Source organism: Gallinula chloropus (genome assembly GCF_964237585.1).
Source record: "Gallinula chloropus genome assembly, chromosome: 5".
Classification (NCBI taxonomy): domain Eukaryota; kingdom Metazoa; phylum Chordata; class Aves; order Gruiformes; family Rallidae; genus Gallinula; species Gallinula chloropus.
Window position 1 is genome coordinate 12,839,959 of NC_140090.1, and position 20,914 is coordinate 12,860,872.

Genomic DNA, 20,914 nt, shown 5'->3' on the forward strand with positions numbered 1-20,914 from the left:
ATAAACCTGTGTTCTGGGAGAGGTTTCATCAGTCGGATTTCATCGGTGCTACTGCACTGCAAAAGGCCCAGTAAGAAGTTGAACACCATTATCTCAACCTGGGAACCTGTTATGGAGTTTCCAAGATAGAAACGTGCCTCAGACTTCAGCCTCACTTGCTGAACAACTTTGAAAAAAGCTTGTTTAGGGTTACAGCAATCCTATTTCTGTTGTCACTTCTGATTAGAGCTTGCACTCACATTTTGGTTTTGCAGTTGGTGCTCTTGTGCTCTCTTCTATTCCTGTCTAGTAGGATATTACAACAGTGTGAATCCACTTTATCTTGATTTCACTGCTTCTTCCTCCATGTCCCTGAACACAAAAGTGTCTCAGTCTTGTAAGTCCCAGAGAGCAGATGGGCCTAAATTTTGAAGGCCTGTCCAGAGGTCTTCATGTGCTAAAGTACATGCCATAATGTGTCTGAACAGAGGGAAGGTTTCCATTGGTCATCCTTAATTCCTCCTATCTGGTTGTCCTAGGATTTGATCCCTGTGTCTTGTAACTTACAAAATACCACCCGAAAAGGCATTCTTAGTGGGATGATTGAACACCTGAATTACCTCTTGGGTATGATATTGTTCTAGTCATTTCTTTACTTTTAACCTCAAATGCATGAAGTGACTTTATAATAATGGAGGATAAAGGATCATGACTTCAGTTAGTAGGAACTATTTAATTGAATTGCTGCACTGGAAGGGGGTACCTGTCCCTCCCTTTTTGGGTATGACATGCGTTGATCTGACAAATGAGTAGGCACATACGTGCCAGTTCCCAAGGTGCTTCAGAAAACACACAGCACATGAAGTCCCCTTATGTGCTTTGCAATGATTCCTGTCTTCCCTTATCTACTCCCTGTCTCAGCTTCCCTGTGTCTTGTAGAAACTTAATCTCTCTGCCTTTCCTTGGTACTTTCCAGAGCCTATTTCCATCTCCTAAAACTTTAACTTAGGCAATGTACATCAAGTATGATGTTGAGCTCTGTTCTCATTCTCTAGTCACGTGCACTGCTTGACCTCAGTGAGGCCAAAAATAATTGCTGGGCTGGCAGCAAAAATAATTTGAGTGTCTTGCCTTTATCAGATCATTATTTTCCTCCTTTTTCAAAAGAAAATCCCCCTCTCCTCACACACACATCCCCCCCACCCCCCTGCCCAATTAGCCTGCAAATTTAGAAGATGGATGGATGGTGCCTGCTGGGAGCCAAATGGAGAGAATAACCTAAGCTTAATTTCCTGGTAGAGTCCTCACAGGTGGCAGGAAGAGTTTCCCAGATCTGGGGCCTGTGTAGGTGATGCTGGAACGAGTTGGCACTTGAAAAGAAAGATTTCCTTCTCTTGGGCAATCTGTTTCAGGCAAAAATCCATGGAGTGTTGAACATGTGTGAGTTTTTAAGTTTTAGGGTGACTTGTACATCCTAGAACTGAAACGTAAGTAAGAATTGTTCATCTTAACAGGTCCTTTTTTAGTTTCCTTCACTAATTTGATGGAGTATTTAACAAAACAAAACCACAGTGGCATAATGGCATCTGTGGTTCTACTGGTCACTTAGAGCATGAGAAGTCAGCTCAAAAGTGGGCAGCTTTATTTATAGGAGCTCAGTCTTTATATGGACTACCTTTGAGCTTGCAATTTAGGACCAGTATCAGTCATGTATGAAGGGAAGTAGTGCTCTACAAAGTAGACAAATCAGTGCAAGGGGGAAGAAGCTACTAATTTGCCCCTCTGAATTATCAATGCAGTGATATTTCAGAGTCACATGTACAAAACGGCTGTGTCAGCCAGACTTGCCTTAGGGAGAGGAGAGATCTCAAGCTACTTAGAAGATGATTCCTCTGGATTAATGAAGTTGCTTTCTATTTGGTTTTTGCCTTGTTGACTCTTTGACTCCTTTCAGATTTGGCATGAAGGCAAGTGTGCCTCTGTGAAACCAGAATTCTATGTGGATGGAAATAAATTGTCTTGAGTTAACCTGTGAGACTGGGATGGGTGTTTCTTTGTATCTGCATAGATTTCAGATTCATTATGGCTGTTCAGATGAGGTGTGTTTAGTTTCATAAGTGTCAGGGTTTGCTGTTGATGACGCCTCACCTAATGATTTGAGTGTCTTCTGAATGAGGAAGGGTGGTAGGACTTCAACCATCAGTGCTCATCACCTTGTCTGGATCTTGTTCTGTATCAGCTACTCCAAGTTGACAGAATCACCTGTGAGGAGGTGCCACTTCCAAGGAAAGATGATCAATTTTGATATTTTTAATTCCCCTGGGAGTGGTGAACATGGCTAAGGCAGGTTTTCTCTGCAATCAGCATCCCCAGCTTTTGCATGGGAACCTCTTTGTATTTTACTGTCTCCAACTCCCTTTAGGTCAGTATTTGTGTTGTGAAGTCTGTAACAGCTATATCCAGTGTTAGACATTAAACTGTGATTAATGTTTGTGTTCTTTGTGGCAAATCTGAGGGATCCTGCTTGGCTGGCTTGCTTTAGGGTTGAGTTAAAGCAGCACGAGGGCTGCTACTGTGGCTCAGCTGGTGTCTTATAACTTGTTAAGCAGCAATAATTTAATTGTGAGTCTGAGTCCAAAGGCACATTCATCCTTCATTTTTACTTGACAGACTTTGCCCTTGAACCAGAGAAGATGCTTTGCTTGTAGATATGGTTATTCATAGCTTCCACCACCTCTTACCAAGTGACTAAGGTCAAACTTACCCTGCTCTTAGGCCCTTTGTTTAGCTCTCCTGGTGGGTAAGGTGATCTTGGGGTTAGAGTCAAGTGGTATGGGAGATACAGTAGAGGAACTGGTGGAATTTGGGTCAGATGAATTCAGGTTTTCCTGGTCTGTCATACCATGTTTTTCCAATTCTGATTTTCTAATTGATCCTGATGATCTTTTGATTTCATGCACTAAGTAGCTTTGTGTGAGGAAACTGATCTTTTTCATCATTCTTTCATGGATGTAACAGCTGTGGATGTCTCTTGCTCTGCACACAATATATGGGAGGAAAACAAGATGGTTATGATCTCAGATGATCTGCTGTGCCATCAGAGTCAATTATTTGAGTCCCATTTAAGACCAAGTTTTAGTCATGACAAGATTTTGGATGGCTGTGTGACAGATTTAAGTTTTCCCTAGGTGCAGGGACCTGAGGATGGTTGAAAAAAAATGCTGACCCATGGGGAGAAAGTAAAGAGCACCATTGATGGAGGCCAAGTAAGCGTGGGTCAGGCAGGGTTATGTTTACAGAAGGATTAGGACCCACTGCATTTCTTTAACTCCCTTTTTCTTTTTGAAGGATGATTGTCCTTATTTTTCCTATATATAGAGTCTGAATGACAGTAGTTATTTTTAACTATGCTCTGACTGCTTTAGGTTGTAAGCTCTTTGGGAAAGATGGCTATTTCTTTGCAGCACACTAGAGTGCCCCTGCTTGCTCAGGGTTTCACATGCCTCTCAAATATGAGTATCATGTTTAGCAGTCTAAAGTGATTAATGACAAAAGGAGTGAAAGTTCAGGCAGTGTCTCAATCCACCTTTGTGTTTTGCCCCCACCTAATACAGATGCTTTATTTGCTGTACCCAATCATGGTGTTTGTTTATGGGTGAGCGATGTGGATGAAGGAGTTTAGATCTATCTTTTGGTTTAAATGAGTTGGGGGTGGGAAACATGCTTTGGGAAATCAGAAACTCGGCTGACTGTTAATATTTTATAAGCTGAGAGACTTTTTTTTTTAAATTTGGAATATTTTTTTCTCTCTCCTTTTTTGTTTTTCCCTGTGACTCTTTTTCCTTGAGGCAATGCTTTGCTTAGAATACAGCTTTGAAGGGTGGGTGAAGAAGACCAGAGAAACTGATGTGTCTCAGGAATTAGAGCTTTCCACTTGTGCTTTCAGTCTGCTTGTACTTCAAACGATACGAAATTTGAATTTGATTCTTTTAGATTCTGTTGTTCAGCCACATGGAAACTAGATATTACTGAAGTGTCTGTCATGGAAACCAAACCATACTGAAGTGTCTGTCAAATAGGCCACTACTTAGTGTACTAGAATCTCTTTGAAATCACGTAGAAGGAAATCTGAGGTACTGGTATCTTAAAAAAAAGCAATCAGGTCAACTTCTGCACCCTCTTGCATTCACTTCCATCCCCAGTGTGTCAAGCTGGAAGCAGCATTTAGCCTGGTGGGATGGTGATTAAATACAGGAAATCCTGTACTCTTCTACGTCTTCTGGCATTTGCTCTGATTCTGACTTTTCTTCATGACCTGGAGTCATACTCTTCATGTGTATGTTGCCTCTTTCCACTGTGTCAAAAAAGGGAACTAATCCACATACACGAAGAAATTGTACACAAAGAAACCTCTGCAAAGTATTGTTAGAAGTAATTGCCACTGAAAATCCATTCTGAAAGTTACTGACCAAGCATTTTTTCCTCTAAAAGTAAAATGTGTCTTACTGCTCTGAGGTTGGGTGCTGTTCTCAAACCAGTCATTAGACTCCAAAATGCTTTCATCATCTGTTATCTACTCATTTCTGCTCTTGCTGCTAAAACAAATAACATTTTCAAAGTTACCACTTGAAGTCATGTATCTTGAATGTGGTTTTGCTGTTTTTTCTGCAATGATCCTGGGAAATGCAGAACACTGGTGATTTGGTTACTGGGGTTTCATCCCCAGGGTTGCAAAAGACAATAAACAAAGTAGGCTTGGTTGTTGGCAAACAACTGCTTCCTCTGCTAATGTCTACCAAAAGGAGTATGATGTGGGTAGGGAATATTTCTCATCAGCTCTAACAAGATGCTGATCTAAGCTCAAGTTGCAGTTGACCAAGCTTACACAGACATTACAATAGCTCTCCCAGGCTGCAAACCTTTGGCACTGGCATAAGGGTGCTGAAGTATGGTTTGTAAGATTTGAATTGAGGTGGTGGTGGGACAGGAATCCTCCTCTTCCTCTAAGTGCTAGTTTTATTAGTTAGGAGTAGGCAGAAACCTTTGCTTTTTAGTGCATCAGGAGAGTGCTGATGCAGCCAGTCAGTACTACTAAATACACCAGAGCAAGAGTCAGCACCAAGTCAGGTTCCTCTATCACTTTTCCTTGCTCACAGCTGCAGTGGTTGCTTTGGAGAGCATACAGCCAACTCTTTAACCTAGTAGCAATTGTTCCAGGAGCTTCTGAAGCCACTGCCAGTCATGTTTTCTGTCAGAAAAGACTCAAACCACAGTTTGGTAGCCATTTGTAGGTACACAGCGTAGCCATGGTCATAAAATCCAACTTTGGATTATTTTAAATTAAAAAAAAGCCTGTACACCTTGCATATGTGCCTTCCCAGTCTGTAGTAATATGCACCTTTATAAAAGTGAAGCATTTATTTGTAGTAAAAATTGTGGTCATCATGCTGGTCATACCTTTTGTAGTACCTGATGCTCATTCCCAGGATGCACGTGGGCTGTGGAGTCGCTGCCCATTGCTCCCTGGTTTTCCTTTCATGGTTGGTCTTTGTCTCAACCACCTGCAGTTTTAGATGTTCTTGTTCACGGTTACTGCCCCACCGAGCACTTTACAGTATTTTAAATAGTTCTCTAATTAAAGTGTATTAATTATGCAGCAGGCCAGACAATCTGGGTGGGAGTCACCGATGCGCAGTGTGCCTGACACCATACAGGTTTTGCAGATGTCGTGCCCATGTAGTTGCATTCGCCTCTAACCAGGCAGATGGGCGCCTCGGGACAAGGAGCCCTGGCTCCTGTCTTCTGTGGCTGTACAGCAGACGTGGTCTGGCAGCCTTGTTTGTTCCTTCATCGTTCAGGAATAACTGCACACATTGTGTTTCTTGGCTTGCAGGGGTTGCTTGGAAAGTTTAGGATGCCCTGTGCTCTCATAGGAGGGTCATCCCCTGGCAAGTGCCAAGTGTGGGGGGGCAACATGTTGTCCCTGTTACTGGTTATAAATGCACCTAAACAAAGGTCTTGGTGCTACAGCTTCCCCAGGTTTCTCATGCACATCTTCCTGACTTCACTGACCCAGCTGTCCTCAGGGACCTCTACTGAAAGGAAGCAAGGCTGCAGTTTGGAGTTCATATCTCCCTGTGGCTGTTTCATTCTGCTGTGGGACTTGTGAGCTGTAGTGGGCTTTGCACCGGGGAGGGTGTTCAGTGCTGGCTGGAAGTGGGATCTCCTGTAGCATCTCTGTCATGTCCACCCCCTGCAACATGCTCAGGGTAACTTGAGGCAGTAAGATGCTTTTGGCTTGTCTGTAACAGAGCTTTGGCCTAAAAACATCAGGATGCCCTTTCCTTGTGCTCGTTCCGTGTGCTCGCTGTCGGTGCCGTCCACCTCCATGTGTGGCACGTATAGAAAATGAGCAGCCCTTCAGGAAGCAGTAAGTGATAGCAATATAAAATGCACTTTCCTTCTGTTGACAGTGGTGTGTGTCAGGGCAGTCTGCGTCTAGGTGAGCTGCCCTTGTGGTAATTACCCGAGGAGGAAGAGGGATTTGTGCAGGGAATGGCCGTTGGGGAGTGCAGGCTGGGGAAGATGCGCTTTCCTATGATGTCATGGCAACAGATGGTGGTAATAGCTGGAAACCTGAACCTGGTCTGTGGGGCTGGAGGCACCTGATGGGTCTGCATGTGGTGCTCCTGTCCTTTGCAGGTGAAAAGCATCTGTCCATTTAAAAGCTGCAAATTCCCGGTGTGCCTCTTTATTCACTGTACCTTGGGTATAGAAGGTGGGGGCAGTAAGACAGAACCTTACCCCTTGATCCCCCAGGTATCTCTTTCTCGTGGGTTTTGCAGACAAACCCTGAGCTGCTGCCAGCAGGTGTCTCCCTGGGAGCTCCCTTTGGCACCAGCACTGGGAGCGGTTTCTGTACCGACCGGGTGAAATACAGAGCATTCCGTTTCAGGTGTGGCAAAGCATCAAGCAGCCTGGCAAGAGCTAAATTAAAACTCTCGTGGGGGTTTTTTTGTGGGTTTTTGGTTGTTTGGACGTTTTCTTTCCTCCTTTTACCTTGTGATGTGATTTCTAGTTTCTCTGAGCCACTTGCAAATAGCCTTTTTGAATATGCATGAGCCAGTTTTGAAGATAAGGAAGCAAATATTTGTGATGCTACCCTTATCCTTAGTGAGAGGCAAAAATGGTTTAGGGAAAATAAGTATGTTTAAGAACAGAGCTTGATCAAGATTCTGGCTATGTCCTTAAGTTTTTCACACCCTTGAGAATCAGCAACTCTGGTTCACATTGCTCACATGTTAATAACAAATACTGCTCTCTGCTGTTGAATGGCTGTGCCTCCTAATCACATTTATGTCATTTTTAGAACAAGTACTGTGCAGGGTTGACCAGAAGGTAGGCCTGGGGTGGGGGTGTATTGTGAATGACCAGTAGCTGGATGATGCCCCTGCCTATTTTGTCTGAATTTCTGACAGAGCAGAGGCTCACCATAGGCACAGGGAGTCCAGGCTGTTGCTGTGAGTCTTCTAGCAAGTGCTGAGAAGCAGCTAAATCCTGGAGGTGAGGGCGGGGAGGGGAAAGGTTCGGTGCTTGCTCTTCAACCTGATGCTTCCCCATCGCTTGTGCATAGAGATGGTGCTTGAGGGACCCCCTGTGCTTCTGCAGAGTTAAATTTTGCTGTCTTCTGAACAAAGGCAGAAGAATTGGCTTTCTTTTTATAGAATCATTTGCCTAAATAATTAAACTTCACTGAGGCTGAGGAGAAACCTTAATGTTGGCTCTGTGCAGCACAGGATGAAGAGCAGCTCTCCTTCAGCTACACCAATCTTGCAATAAGGCCACTAATTCCTGTCGTTCTGAAAAAGATGTTTTCTGACTGTAAAAGATCCCCCTGGTCCCTCCTGTATAAATAGCCTTTCTCACTGATGGGTATCTCTAGGGCTCAGGGTATATGACCCACTTTGTGTTTCTATCTGCAAAGATTACGCTGTGAGGAGGGAGTGATGATGCCTGTGCCCCGTGCAGTGTAAAGGGTGTTTCCAGGGGTCCAGAACAAAAAAGGGACAGCACCTGCAAAGGGCAGTCAGCGGGGAAGGACAGTGGCAGTGACACATGGAAATAACACCCTGCTGCACAGTGTTTAATAGACTCCAAAGTAGTGGGTGTGTGTGGAAGTCTGTGTTTGGAGATAATCCTATCTCTGTGTGGACAGCCTGGTGACAATGGTGGGCAGGTGCCCCAAAAGGCCGAACAATGAGCCTCTGGGTGATGGGAGGGGTAAGTGCAGGGTAGTGAAGGGCTGGGTTTGCTCTTTAAATTAAAACTATACCTAAAAGTGGGCTTTTGGGTGTGTGTGTGTGTTTTTTTCCAAGGTATGTGTTGTGGATTTCCTGATGCTCTTGAGGTTTGGGGGAAAGCCATGTGGCTGGCTGGAAAGGGCACTGTGGGAATACTGTATTTCTAAGGGTGACTTTAAGGAAAACAGATCCCTCTCTCTCTTCTCCTCCTCTTGCCCTGTGTGCCTTTCTCTGTCTAGATTTTTATTTTTATTTAATCAGCATGAGGTGAAGGCTGTATCTCTGCAGCTCCTAGCACATGGGTTTGTGAATCTTGTTTAGGTGTCTGTATCAACTGTGCTAAAATAATTAACAAAAATAACAACTCTGGGTTATTTTTGTGGATTTATCTCTGCTTTCAGTGCTGTTGTAAATTCGTTTGGCTGTTTGAGCTGTTGCTCCTTCACTCAGTATCACAGCTATTTTGTTGTCTCCTATTGCTTCTCAATTTTACAAAGCTTACAGGAATGCAAAACTTTTGTACTGGTTCTTTTCTAAATCTACTGAAAGCTGATGGAAACTTTTGTATTGCTAAAATTGACTGGATGAATGTCAGCTCCACTAGCTGTTAAAATTTCCCATTTCCAGGTGTGTAAGCTTCATGAACAGAAAAGTTTGACAAGTGCTTTGTTGTGTTCTGAGTTGTGTTAATGCCAATACACTATTAGGGAGTACATGCTTTGGCTTGCAAAGGTTGACAACATCAATGTCACCATGTTTTGGTTTTAAAAATCACGTTTTGAAGCAAACGGGTTCATAAATACTGAATCCTTTTTATTTGTCTCTTGTTCTCAAGTCTTCAAGGTTCTTGCTCTCAAGCTTCCCCACAGCCATCATGGATACAACTGAAATTTTAGCCATCTGATTCCCAGATTGAAAATTATAACATCCCTCAAAAAAGCAACCTGCATCAGTTGTGTGGCATGATTTGAGAGCTGTCATCTGCAGGAAAATTTTGTCTGACTTAACAGGGCACAGTCTTTGAGAGCAGATCTTGAGTGTCACCAGGTAGCAGTTGGTGTTTACTCTCCATATGCAGACTGTCTGGTGTTGGATGCTGTCAGGTCAGGCTGTACATTGATTTCCTCAGTTCATTTTATCATATTGGAATAGGTTTAATAAATGCAGGATACCTTGCTAACAGAAGCCTGCTTTGTGTGTTATGTTATTACTGCCCAATTGTTGTTCTGCTTTGTGGTGGTTTGACCCTGGCTGGAGGCCAGACACCCACCAAAGCCACTTTATCACTCCCTTTTTCAGCTGGACGGGAGCAGATATATATTGAGAGGTTTAGGAGTGGAGATCAGGACAGGGAGAGATCATTCCACAACCAGTGTCACGGGCAGAACAGACTCAACACAGAATAAAGGAAAGAAAACTCTCTAATTTGTTACACTGCACTGCACACCCAGTGACACCAGTTGGGTAATGAGAAGAGCGACCAGATCTTAAAGCACCTTCACCCCACCCCTCCCTTCTTAGCAGATTTCACTGCAGTCATGATTTCCCTCCTTTCTCCCCCACATTGTGGCATAGGGAGGGGCAGGGACTGGGGGACTTGCAGATATCAATACCCTGTGCTCAGGGCTGTGCAGGATGTGTGTCAGAACAGCCGCCTGCGTAAGAAATTATGTATTTGGAGCAGAAAATATTTCCATGTGTTACGTCTTTCAGAAATTTTCTTTCCCTTTGTGATAGCAGTTGAAGACCTGTTAGCTTCTGAGCAGCTTCATTAGCTTGTAATTAGACAGAATGAGGCAGCAGCCAAGATGACGACTGTCACCTTGCCTAGTGAAGAAAGGGAAACTGAAATGTTTTAGACTAAAAAAAGCACATGGGTGTTGGAAGGGTTATTAAAATAAAAAGTATTTGTCCACTTACTTGGCATGACATTCATGACTTGGTCTCTACCATCTTACCTGTGGCTGATGGCAGCCGTGTTGCTTACTTGTTATGGTCATATATATATTGTCTAGATTGACACTGTAGAAATCTTATTTGTAAGATAAACTCTCACCCACAACTACACATACTCTAGTTCCAATAGGTCAGTATATGTGAGGTGAGAGAAAGAAGCTGAGGTAAAGGCAATATGCATATCCTTGCAGATGTAACTGTTGTTGTGGCTGTCTCAGTCCTGGTGAACCCTTGGGGGGGGGATCTCCACTGAGGTTGGGTTTTTGGGAATTCACTTGAAATTCAGTTGTGAAGGATGATGAGGTGGTTTATTGGATTGTGTTGAAAAGCAGCGGTGGGGTGGACTGGGACTGGAGCTGGGTAAAACTTGGAATGTCAAGATGGAAGGGGACAGGGGTGGCAGGTGGCACTGGGGGGGTGCCTGGGGTCACCGAGCCCAGGCAGGTGGTGTTTTAAAGGCTCAAAACACTGCTTGGTGTGGATGGTGGGTAAGGAGGGACTTAGAGCCAGAAGGAGAGAGCAGGTGGGAAACCACAGGAGATGGCCATACAAGAAATCCTAACGATGTGCTGTGCTTGTGTACTCACTCCTCTGGTTTTAAACATTTAATCCTGCTGAGGAGCTTAGATGTGTCCGTTTAGTGGCTTCATACATTTGTTTTCATAGACAAATGTATGCAGTTACATATGTTGGAGCCTGGCAGGCTTGCAGGTGAGCCATGTGTGGGTCTGGTGTGTGCTAATGGGAAGAGGCATCTAACCTTGGCTGAAGTTGTGCTTGGAGCCTGGTGGGACACCCTGGAGAGTGACCTGTGCCTTGTGTCCTCTGGGAGTCACGACTGGAGGATGGGGGTATCAGATGCAGGCGATGGGGAGGAGGCATGGGCTGAGGTGTCTGAAGGGGTGTGTCTCTCAAAAATATCAACCAATGCACACGGGATCACGTTTGGGAGAAAGGGATTAGGAATAACATACCCCGTGTTCTTTGGTGTAGGCTGGCTTGTCTGTGTGTGGTGAAAGATTTTACGGGGGGCTCTCGGATCTTCAGGAATTGGGCTTTGCTCACCTGATGCTTGGAGATGGGACATGATAACTGTGCACAACAGGGCCAAAACAGGTGGCATACCACGCAGAGTTTGGCCAGAAGACCATAGCAGGGTGTCTTTATTAGGAACAGACATGATCATAAGCTCTTTTCCTTTTTCCCAGTCTGTAGTCACTACAGAGCAGCTATTTTCTCCAAAGCTTACAGGCAAATAATTAAAAGACTTAACTGTGACATATTCCAGATTTTTAAAAGCCAGAAAGCATCTCCTTTCATTGCAAAGGAAATTTGAGACTCAATTACTTTGCTCTAAAAGGTCCCAGGCTGGTGGTTCAGGCAGGGGAAATGCTGGCCCTTGTTTATACCAAAGCACCTGAACAACTGGGCACTGTCTTTTCTCCCCGTTTCACACCTTGCCCAGACCTGAAGGGGTTACGGTTCAAAATGAATAATGACTAAATTTATTCGTCATGGACAAATGATGACAGCTGTTGAGATGCTCCTGTTAGCGCTTCCCAGGGGATAAAGTCAGGCTGGTTCCTAGTGCAAGCCAGCCCAGCCAGGCAGACTCAGCTTGTTTTCATCCCGGATTATTTGTCCCGGGTTCCCCTTGCTAGTAGGGAATTTCCTTCCTAGAAGTGGAGTTTCCTGGGCTGGAAATGGGTATTGATGAGAATCCCACAGAGCTGCAGTCGTAGAGAGAGAAGACTGAAGCCATAGCTGTTTAAATCCACGTGTGAAGACAGCATGCTTAATGAATACGAGGGGCAATGATTGATTACGCTCTGGACTGAAAGCCGCGGCGCGCTCCGAAGCACTGTTACATCTGGGCGCGCTATGGAAAATATGAAGGAATGTTGAGGAAGCTTATTTGCAGAAGGATATGTACTTGTAAGCGATTTTTTTTTTTTTCTTTCTTTCTTAAATAATATAAGGGAATTGAAAAACGCAAAGCAAATTGTGTTCTCTCTTTCTCCCAGACAGCAGAGTGGTGGGCAGACAAAGGCCCCTTTTGTGAGGGCATGTCTCTGGCGGAGGGTACTGTGTGGCCCTTCGAAATGAGTATTGGGGAGGGGGGGGGGCTGGGGATGGGACAACATCAGTGGGTTATTTAATGTTAGAACGTGGCACTGATTCCTCTTCAGTGCACCTCTGCTGGAGTCACGAGAGTTACACCCATGCTGAATTTACCACCTCGCGGCTTGCTACGAAAAATACCACCCCAGTTGAAATGATTGGTAACAGGAGCCAGTGAATGGGGAAGAAAGAGGCTTTTTAGTGATAATGTATGGGCAGTAGCTTGTTTTTCTCTTATTTTCTGTACTCCCACATTCAGGTTTCTTTCTGTTCTTTGTTTCTCTTGCTGTCCTGCACACGTGCTGCTGGCAGACTTGCTGTGCAGTTCTGAATGTGGCGCTGTCATTCTGCACGGCTCAGACGGGAAGATGCTGCTGCGTTGCTGAAGGGATATTCTGATTTGATAAACATGCAATGCTTAGAGTGTAGGCTTAATGAACAGGAAGATGGGATTGAAATCCAAACACCCCCAAAACTGTGGGCTGGTTGGTTTTTTGGAGGGTTCTTTTTTTGGGTTAATGCTCAGAAGTGCCTGTTTTACACTGAAATGATAGTTCATGTAATTGCTAAAATACTCTAGTAGCATAGTCTGATTTTCTGTTTTAATATCTGTTTTCCTATATTTTTTTACTTATATGCCATAGCAAACCACACCCTCTTCTCCTTTCAGAGGAGCCTGAAAAATGCAGATCCAGGAGGAAGTGAGTTAACTAACACTGCATATAGATAGCCTGAAATGCATGCTGTGGAGAATTTTATAACCAGATGAAAGCAGTTTTGAAGTAGTAATGTACCTTTTTGTTTTGACTGACTTTCTCTTGACTAGATATACATATATATGATAAATAATAATTTGCTTAATATCTATATGAGCTTTTAGTATAAATGCAATTGGGGCAGAATTTGCTCAGAAGTTTGTGTATTCAAGGTCTGTGCAAGTCTTTCTGCATCACTTAAACCCCTTCCTAGAGGCTTCAGAGACTGTACACTTCTAAAGTCTATTTTGATCTGCCATGACCTTTCAGGAAACTCTCACCAAATAATGTTTTTGAAATAATTCCTGTTTGAACTAGACTATCTTTCAGGGAAATAAAAAAAAAAAGTCAATCTTGCTTTGTTAGAGCTGCCTGTGGTAGAATTTTGTGACACACCTCCTGACTTCTCTGGAAGTCAGTCCTGTGATTATTGCAAAAAAACTGGAGGGGCGAGAAAGGGGGCAAAAAAAGGCAATTCAGATCTTAATTTTCACTTCCAGCCAGTGGCCTTGTATATTTTTTTTCTATTAGGTGAGAAACAGTATTAATAAATCACACTTGAAAACTGCACTAATAAATCCCGAGTTGATGTGTTAACACAGAATATAATCAAGCAACTTGTTAAGAATCTGGCCAGGCTAAGCAGTCCCCTACAGTGAATTTTCATTTAATTGAATTAAAAGCATATTTTCCAATCCTTTAATCATTCTCATGCTCCTTCCCTGAGCTCTTTTCAAATTATCTTTGAATTACGTATGTCAGAACATGACCAGTGTCAGCAGCTCCATGGCTGCCTCAGGGCATTGTGTTAGAGAGCCCACATCCCAAATGTGGCTTATGTTGTTCTCTTTGGCTGAGTGACCTTAAATTTCTTGTTGTTAAAGTTCATATGTTCACTTCTGTCTTGTTCCTTTCACCCACACAACAGTCCAAGCACCTGCTGTTCTATTACCCCTTTCCTTCAGATGTTCTTTTTTCCTTGCCCTTTCCCATATTCCAAGACTTCTTAAACATCAGAATTAGGGAGAAGAGATGTCCTTGGCCAACTGTAGTGTGGGATGCTGCTTTCTACCTGCTGTTTAAGTGTTGTGCTGTGAGTGGAGGGTGGCACCGCGCGCGCGGGTGCATATCAGTAACACAGGCTTTAGTTCTTTAGGTGATTTCTGACTGTGCTCCTGTGGCCAGCTGCTAATAATACCACTTTGGGTAGGGAATAGTCCTTAAGGCTGTTGGGCTGAGGTCAATGCAGACTTTTCTTTCTATTCTTTTGCATCTCCTAGAATACGTCTCTACTGTGATCGATTTATTTTCATAGTTTTAGAAAGCTCACCCTGTATTGAATTTCGCTCATTAGTGTCTAGCTGGGAGCCTGCATTTGTTACTGGATATTCCCAGGTGCTTTCCTGAGTAGGGATGGATTAAAGCACCTGCCTGGGGTTTTGCCAAGTGAAATTTTGCAAAGGGGATTTACCCAAAATGGTGAAGAGTGGGTGAGTGTGTACCTTGAACTGCTGGAGAGGGATGGACATGAAGTAGGTTCAAGTCTTGAATGAAGTGTTAGTGTGGAGAAGCTAAGTGATGGGTGGCTTTTCTGGCCTCAGCAAATAATATGCACCATCTGTATCAGCTGTCCAAACACTTTGTCACCTTTCAACCCAAGGCTGTTTTTTAAAGTGGATTAGCTAATCTCTGTAAAACTGCAATCTAAGCACTCCCTTGGAATTGAAGTGACCTTCACTGAGAAGCAAAGGGATTGTAATTCATTTTAAGTTAATTTACGTTCAAGTATGGAGATAGAGGCTGTAGTTCCCTTTGGATGTATGCAGCACCTTCAATAAATTTTAATATACCTTATATTTATGGGTTTTATGATCCTGAGGTAACTTTTTCATTTTCCTTGTAAAGAATCTCTGGTGATCATTTAAAAAGTTAGTGTGTTTTTTTAGCTCTGGAGGGGTCTGTGGTTTATCAGCAGTGTGAGTGTTGCCCTGTTTCTTCTCGATCTGAGTGCATTCATTGGAAGGGTTTATAACAGCGATTGCAGTAGCAAGGGATTGGGTTCGGTGTCCTAGTGGTCATTCATGAATAAACAGTGGCTTGGGTTGGAAGGGGCCTCAAAGCCCATCTGGTTCCAGCCCCCTGCCATGGACAGAGACAACCTCCACTAGCCCAGGTTGCCCAATGCCCCATCCAACCCGGCCTTGAACACTGCCAGGGAGGGGGCAGCCACAGCTTCTCTGAGCAACCTGTGCCAGGGCATCACCACCCTTATCATAAATTCCACACCACACACACACCCCTGCCCCTCTTATCTAGTCTAAATCCATCCTCTTTCAGTCAAAAGCCATTACCTCTTATCCTGTCACTCTATACCCTTTTAAATAGTCCTTCTCCAGCTTTGCTGTAACCCCTTCAGGTACTGGCAGGCTGCTCTAAGTTCTCCCTGGAGCCTTCTCTTCTCCAGGCTGAACAAGCCCAACTTCATGGAAGCCTGTCTTAATGAGAGAGGTGATCAGAGGGCTGGGGCATCTTCGTGGCCCTTCTCTGAACTTGCTCCAACCAGATATCTAGCAGGAAGGCACTGCTGGCAGCTGGCAGAGCAGACCTGAACATGCAGCATGCTTGCCATTGTATGGGCATGTTCCCTGAGACACCCCTTTGTTTCATCAGACTTATGGCTGAGTGTGCTCTCTTTTGCAGATAAAATTTTTGACGATGAAGACTCTGTGGATGGGAACAGACCTTCCTCAGCTAGCTCCTCTACATCTTCCAAGGCCCCCGCAAACTCGCGCAGAGTTGGGATGGGGACTACCCGCAGGCTTGGGTCTGCAGCTCTGGGCTCCAAGTCTTCAAGTAAGCCAATAGCTTATACAAGTTGACCTTTATGTAAAGTATTTACAGTGTTCATGTTTGAGCTGTATTGCAAGGATTTCCAGGCTGGCCCCAAAGATCCACTAGCAAGTTTTCCCCTGTGAAATCATTACCTGTGCGCTGTCTCCGTGCCACAACTGAACTTTGGTAGGGTGAATCTCCAAGCAGTCCCCACGTCCCTGTGATGTGCTTTGCATTTGTGAAAGGCTGGAGCTGTGTGGTCGTGCACTGCAGGCTGTGGGTAAATCCTTTCCACGTTGCAGCATGTAGGCTTTTGCCTTACAGCTGTAACTAGTTGAACTGAGGCAGGCTGCTTACAACTGGGAGCTAAACATCAGCCTGTGCAATCTAAAACTGACACACAGCCGTTTTCCAAGGCTGCTGGGCTTTGCTGGTAATGAAGGTGCAGAAAGTAAAATGATCAGTAATTCTGAATATGGGCAATAATTCTACATGCAAGCTATAGAAACAGAAAAATTTCCCTAATCAGTCAATCTTTAATCTCATTAGCATTCCAGAGACTGTTAATCTATTTTATCATTTGTCTGTTTGTGCACCTGTCAGATCCCTACCTCTGTTATAGATAGGAATAAATCCTTTAAAACAAAATCTCCCGTATAATTAAATATTCCCTTTCATCTTTCAGCCTGTCCCCTAACTTTTGAGCCACTACTCTAATGACTTCCCTAATATGCCCTCTGTGCCTAGGAGCTGAAGGATGCTGTGACTGTCTAGTCTGTGCCTGGCATTGAATTTCCCTGTCTCTTCTTTCATTACCTCTGCAGTGCTCTGAGGCTGCATGGGTAGTGAACTTTCTCCTGATTAGGTGCCTTAATAGCTGGTGGTTTCTTAATTGATTCTCTTGTTGATAAGAAGATTGAAAAGGCTTTTTCATTTGTCTGTCAGCAGCTAAAGAGGGAGCAGGTGCTGTGGATGAAGAAGACTTCATTAAGGCATTTGAAGATGTCCCAACGGTTCAGGTAAGTAGAATTACATGTTAAACCACACACCAAGTTGGGCATTGAAAAGGCTGGGGTAGCAGTAGAGCATAAGAGTCTTAATCCTCAGGTTGTGCTTTCGAGCACGAGTTGGGCGCTGAAAAGAGGACTGTTGTTGTCCTGGAGCTGCACTGAATCACCTCTCTCCGACAAGCCCCTTCTATGGGGGAGTGATGTCAGGTGGTATGGGAAAACAGCCTGGGCTGACTCAGGTCACCTATGCTGGCTGCTTGGGGAGGTTAACTCTGGCCTGGCCTGAACCAGGACAGTAGAAAATGAATCTAGGATCTAGTCCTAATTACTGGCAAACTGTCCTTTGTTGTGATGTTGGCAAATCTTCTTTGAGGGGAAGGCAAGTTGTGAGTCAGAGGGATTGAAGTTTTAAATGGTGGTATCTGCCAGTAGTTTGTGTGAGACCTTGGGAAGTGGAGGGACTGGGGATGGGAAGGTTGTGATAGAGGTATTGCAGGAGCAGACATGGAGCTGGAACTGAATATGCATGTTGCATGCTGGAGTCTGGTCAGACAAAAGCTTAAGTCAGCAGAAACCTCTGTGTTTCATCTGGGAACTGAAAGCAACAGAGGCGACTTCTGTGCTGCTCTTGTGAGTGCTACAACTGGATAGTGCATATTTGCCAGTGATTTAGCTGGGTAGCTGAGATGTCACACGTTTCTTCTCCCTCACCAGAGTTCTTTTTGGGACAGCTGAACAGCACATGTATCCACTCATGACCTTCTGTAGGTCTTCACTCATATAGTCACTATAGCTGCAGGAGTGCCACTTAAAGTCATGAAAATACAGTAAAACAATAAAAGGTGATCATCTTGTGGTAATTTAGTAACATTTGATTGCAGGAAATGAGTATAAATTATTTGCATTCTGCAAAGCCAGCTGTGTCCAAGGCTAGCAGATGATATTTAAGCATTGAGGAACAAAGGACATTAAGAATGTAGTTGGGAAGTGATCCGATTTTTGTAGAGTAAATCTTGCATTATGGTGCTACCCTGTATTTAAACTTGCAGATTTATTCTAGCCGGGATCTGGAGGAATCCATAAACAAAATAAGAGAGATACTCTCAGATGATAAGCACGACTGGGAACAGAGAGTCTCTGCGGTAAGTGATGAGCTCTGTTAGTACAACTGTTTGCTGCACTGTGCTTAATCCCATTGTCGTGGTTTCACCCAGCTGAGGGCCAAGATCCACGCAGCTGCCTACTCCTTTAAGGAAAAGGGCAGGTTAAAGGGAAGGGGAAGGGGGGTGAGAAGTAAGGGAAGGGAAAAGGAAGAGAAAGGGGCAAATAACCCCAAGATCAAGAAATTAAGAGGCCCGTGGGTTGGGATAAGGATAGTTTACTAAGATAACAGAAAGATACAATGTAACAATACTAACAGGACTTCAAAGCAAAATATATGAAGCTGCTGATACACAATGCAGTTTCTCACCAAACCATACAACTCAGGCCGTGCCACCCAGAGCCGTCCCAGAACCCGACCGTCCCCCACGAACCGCGCGTCCCGGAGCCGCCCCAGGCTCCGATATCCTGGGCAGGACGTAACTGGCGTGGAATACTCTCTTTGGTCAGTTCGGTCACCTGTCCTGGCTTCGCCCCTCCTTTCTCATGAAGAGCTGAGAAAGTCCTTGACTGTCTGACAGCAACTAGAAACATCAGGGTGTTATCAGCAGTACTCCCATTTTACTCTCAAACACAGCATTCATCTGCTGTTACAAATGAAATTAACTCCATCCTGACCAAAACCAGGACACCCATGAAGCACATGGGATAACATCAGAGTAGGACTGGAATGTGGTCTGTGGCAAACACTTATGTTCCCCCTAGCTTGGGGGAAATATTTCCTTAGGAGACAAAATTTGAACTGCAAATGGTATTTGGAACAGGGGACTCAGTTGAGACAGTATCAGGTTGAGCTGGCAGTCATGCAGCAAAATCCAGATGTAAAGCTAGAAATTTGCTAGGTGACGCTGAAGTCGGAATGTCAAAAGCAGTATTCAGGATGTCTTAAACTTCCTGATGAGGCAGAAAGTCACTTTGCTCGTAGAGAAGTTATTTATTCTTCTGTGGAAGGAGAGTTATAAAACAATTCAGAAAAAATTTGCACACTTAGGTTTTGAATAAATAAATATAACTGTGGGAAATGTGGAAGTAAAAAAATGGATGTTATATGCATGCCAAGACTGAGTTTTATTTGCTGAAGTGAGCTGTGTTTTCATGATATAAATAGATGCATGGTCTTGTCTACGCTGTAGGCTTTTATCACTTGTGTAGCAACTTTGACATGCCTGTCAAACCCAGTATTACAGATCTGAGTGGCACACTGCTGATTTAGCTTACTTCAGGGTTTTTTCCTTTCCTGTACTGAGGAGCAGTGAGCTTAAACTGAGGCACTGTACATATGCATCAGTGTACATGAGTCCCTGTAATATTAATAGAAAATGTCCCATTTTGATGGGGTCAGACTTCCACTTCTAGTAGAGGCAGGCAATTATTTTAATGAAGTCAGTGGACATATTCTAAGTGTAAGTCATTATTACTGAGCTCTAAGTATGAGCCATGCCCATCAGATAATCTTTGTAATACAGTAGTTAGCTGTGAGAGGACCTAAGCCTGGAAAGCTGTTGTAAATAACTGGTTTCTAAGGAGAATAGAGAAAACCCTTCAAGATACCTTTTGGCTTAAAGTAGTGTTTGGGTCATTAACAAAACAGCTTGAGTAGCTATGTGCAACATGTTGGATTCCTGTAACTCTTAGCTAGTGTGTTTGTATTATCCTACTTAATATGTTAACCTGTGAATTGAATAGAAGATCTGAAACAATGAAATTGCTTGGACCTGAAGAACAGAGTTCCTCACTGCAGTTGTACAAGGACCCTGTAAGCCAAGTATTAGCCCTGAACCTAAGTGTGGCCTTGTGTTTATTGCTCATTAACAGTCACTGCTTTCTTTTATGGTGCTAACAGTTGAAAAAGATCCGCTCCTTACTTTTGGCTGGAGCTGCAGAATATGATAACTTCTTCCAACACTTAAGACTTCTGGATGGAGCATTTAAACTGTCTGCTAAGGACCTGCGGTCTCAAGTAGTGCGGGAGGCTTGTATCACCTTGGGGTAAGCTTCCTTTCCACACGTGCTTGCAATGAGTTGCAGGAAAAAGGAACAGATGGTAGGCAACTAACTTTAGTTGAGCCAAACTGTTCTTGCTGTAAGTGACACCCCTTTGAGACAGGCTGAGTGGCTGAGCAAGCCATGAGGTCCTGCGCTCACTGAGTAGGGAAAGAGCGAACAGTAAAGATGAAAATGCATGTGGTGTTCTAGTTCAGATCTAGCTAGCTTTTATTTCTGATGATTTATCCTTTGTGAGACACTTAAAGAAAAAGGGTGCAGTGTTTCTAACAGCTTTTTTTTTAAGATTTGTGCATATTGAGGCAAAATGGACAGTTTCAGAGAAACTGTAATATAAACTAACCAGTTCAGAAAGATACAGTCTTTCAGCATGGTCCCATTTGCTAGTATTTATTAGCTGTGGTAGTTACTTTATTATGTGCAGAACTTAATGCTTCTCAAGATTTCAGATGAACATAGAATGTACCTTTGGAGTGAAAGTAAAGGAACTATTTTGTGAAAGGTGTTCTCTGTCCCTTGGAGTTGGAGAGGAGGTGACAGTTGTGAAGACCGAGATGTCAAATGTGCTTATGTCAGATGTTCTGTGGAAGTCTGACTCAGCACACTCACTAACGTGACTTCATTCTGTTCTTTCAGACACTTGTCATCAGTTCTGGGAAACAAGTTTGACCACGGGGCAGAAGCCATCATGCCAACAATTTTTAACCTAATTCCGAATAGTGCCAAAGTCATGGCCACTTCTGGTGTTGTAGCAGTTAGATTAATCATTCGAGTAAGTACCCTTCAAGAGAGAACC

General features: G+C 43.8%; 1 protein-coding gene across 8 annotated transcripts in view; it reads left to right on the forward strand.

The window, feature by feature from the left end:
- Positions 1-20,914, forward strand: part of CLASP1 (cytoplasmic linker associated protein 1) — a gene marked incomplete at its 5' end in the record, with an annotated part of 163,393 nt that overhangs the window by 56,826 nt on the left and 85,653 nt on the right. For all 8 annotated transcript variants that reach the window (XM_084264745.1, XM_084264751.1, XM_084264748.1 and 5 more), the window contains 5 exons: positions 15,812-15,964; positions 16,889-16,962; positions 18,003-18,095; positions 19,958-20,103; positions 20,755-20,890. In XM_084264745.1, coding sequence (XP_084120871.1) covers positions 15,812-15,964; positions 16,889-16,962; positions 18,003-18,095; positions 19,958-20,103; positions 20,755-20,890 — 602 coding nt within the window. The remainder of the gene's footprint in view (positions 1-15,811; positions 15,965-16,888; positions 16,963-18,002; positions 18,096-19,957; positions 20,104-20,754; positions 20,891-20,914) is intronic.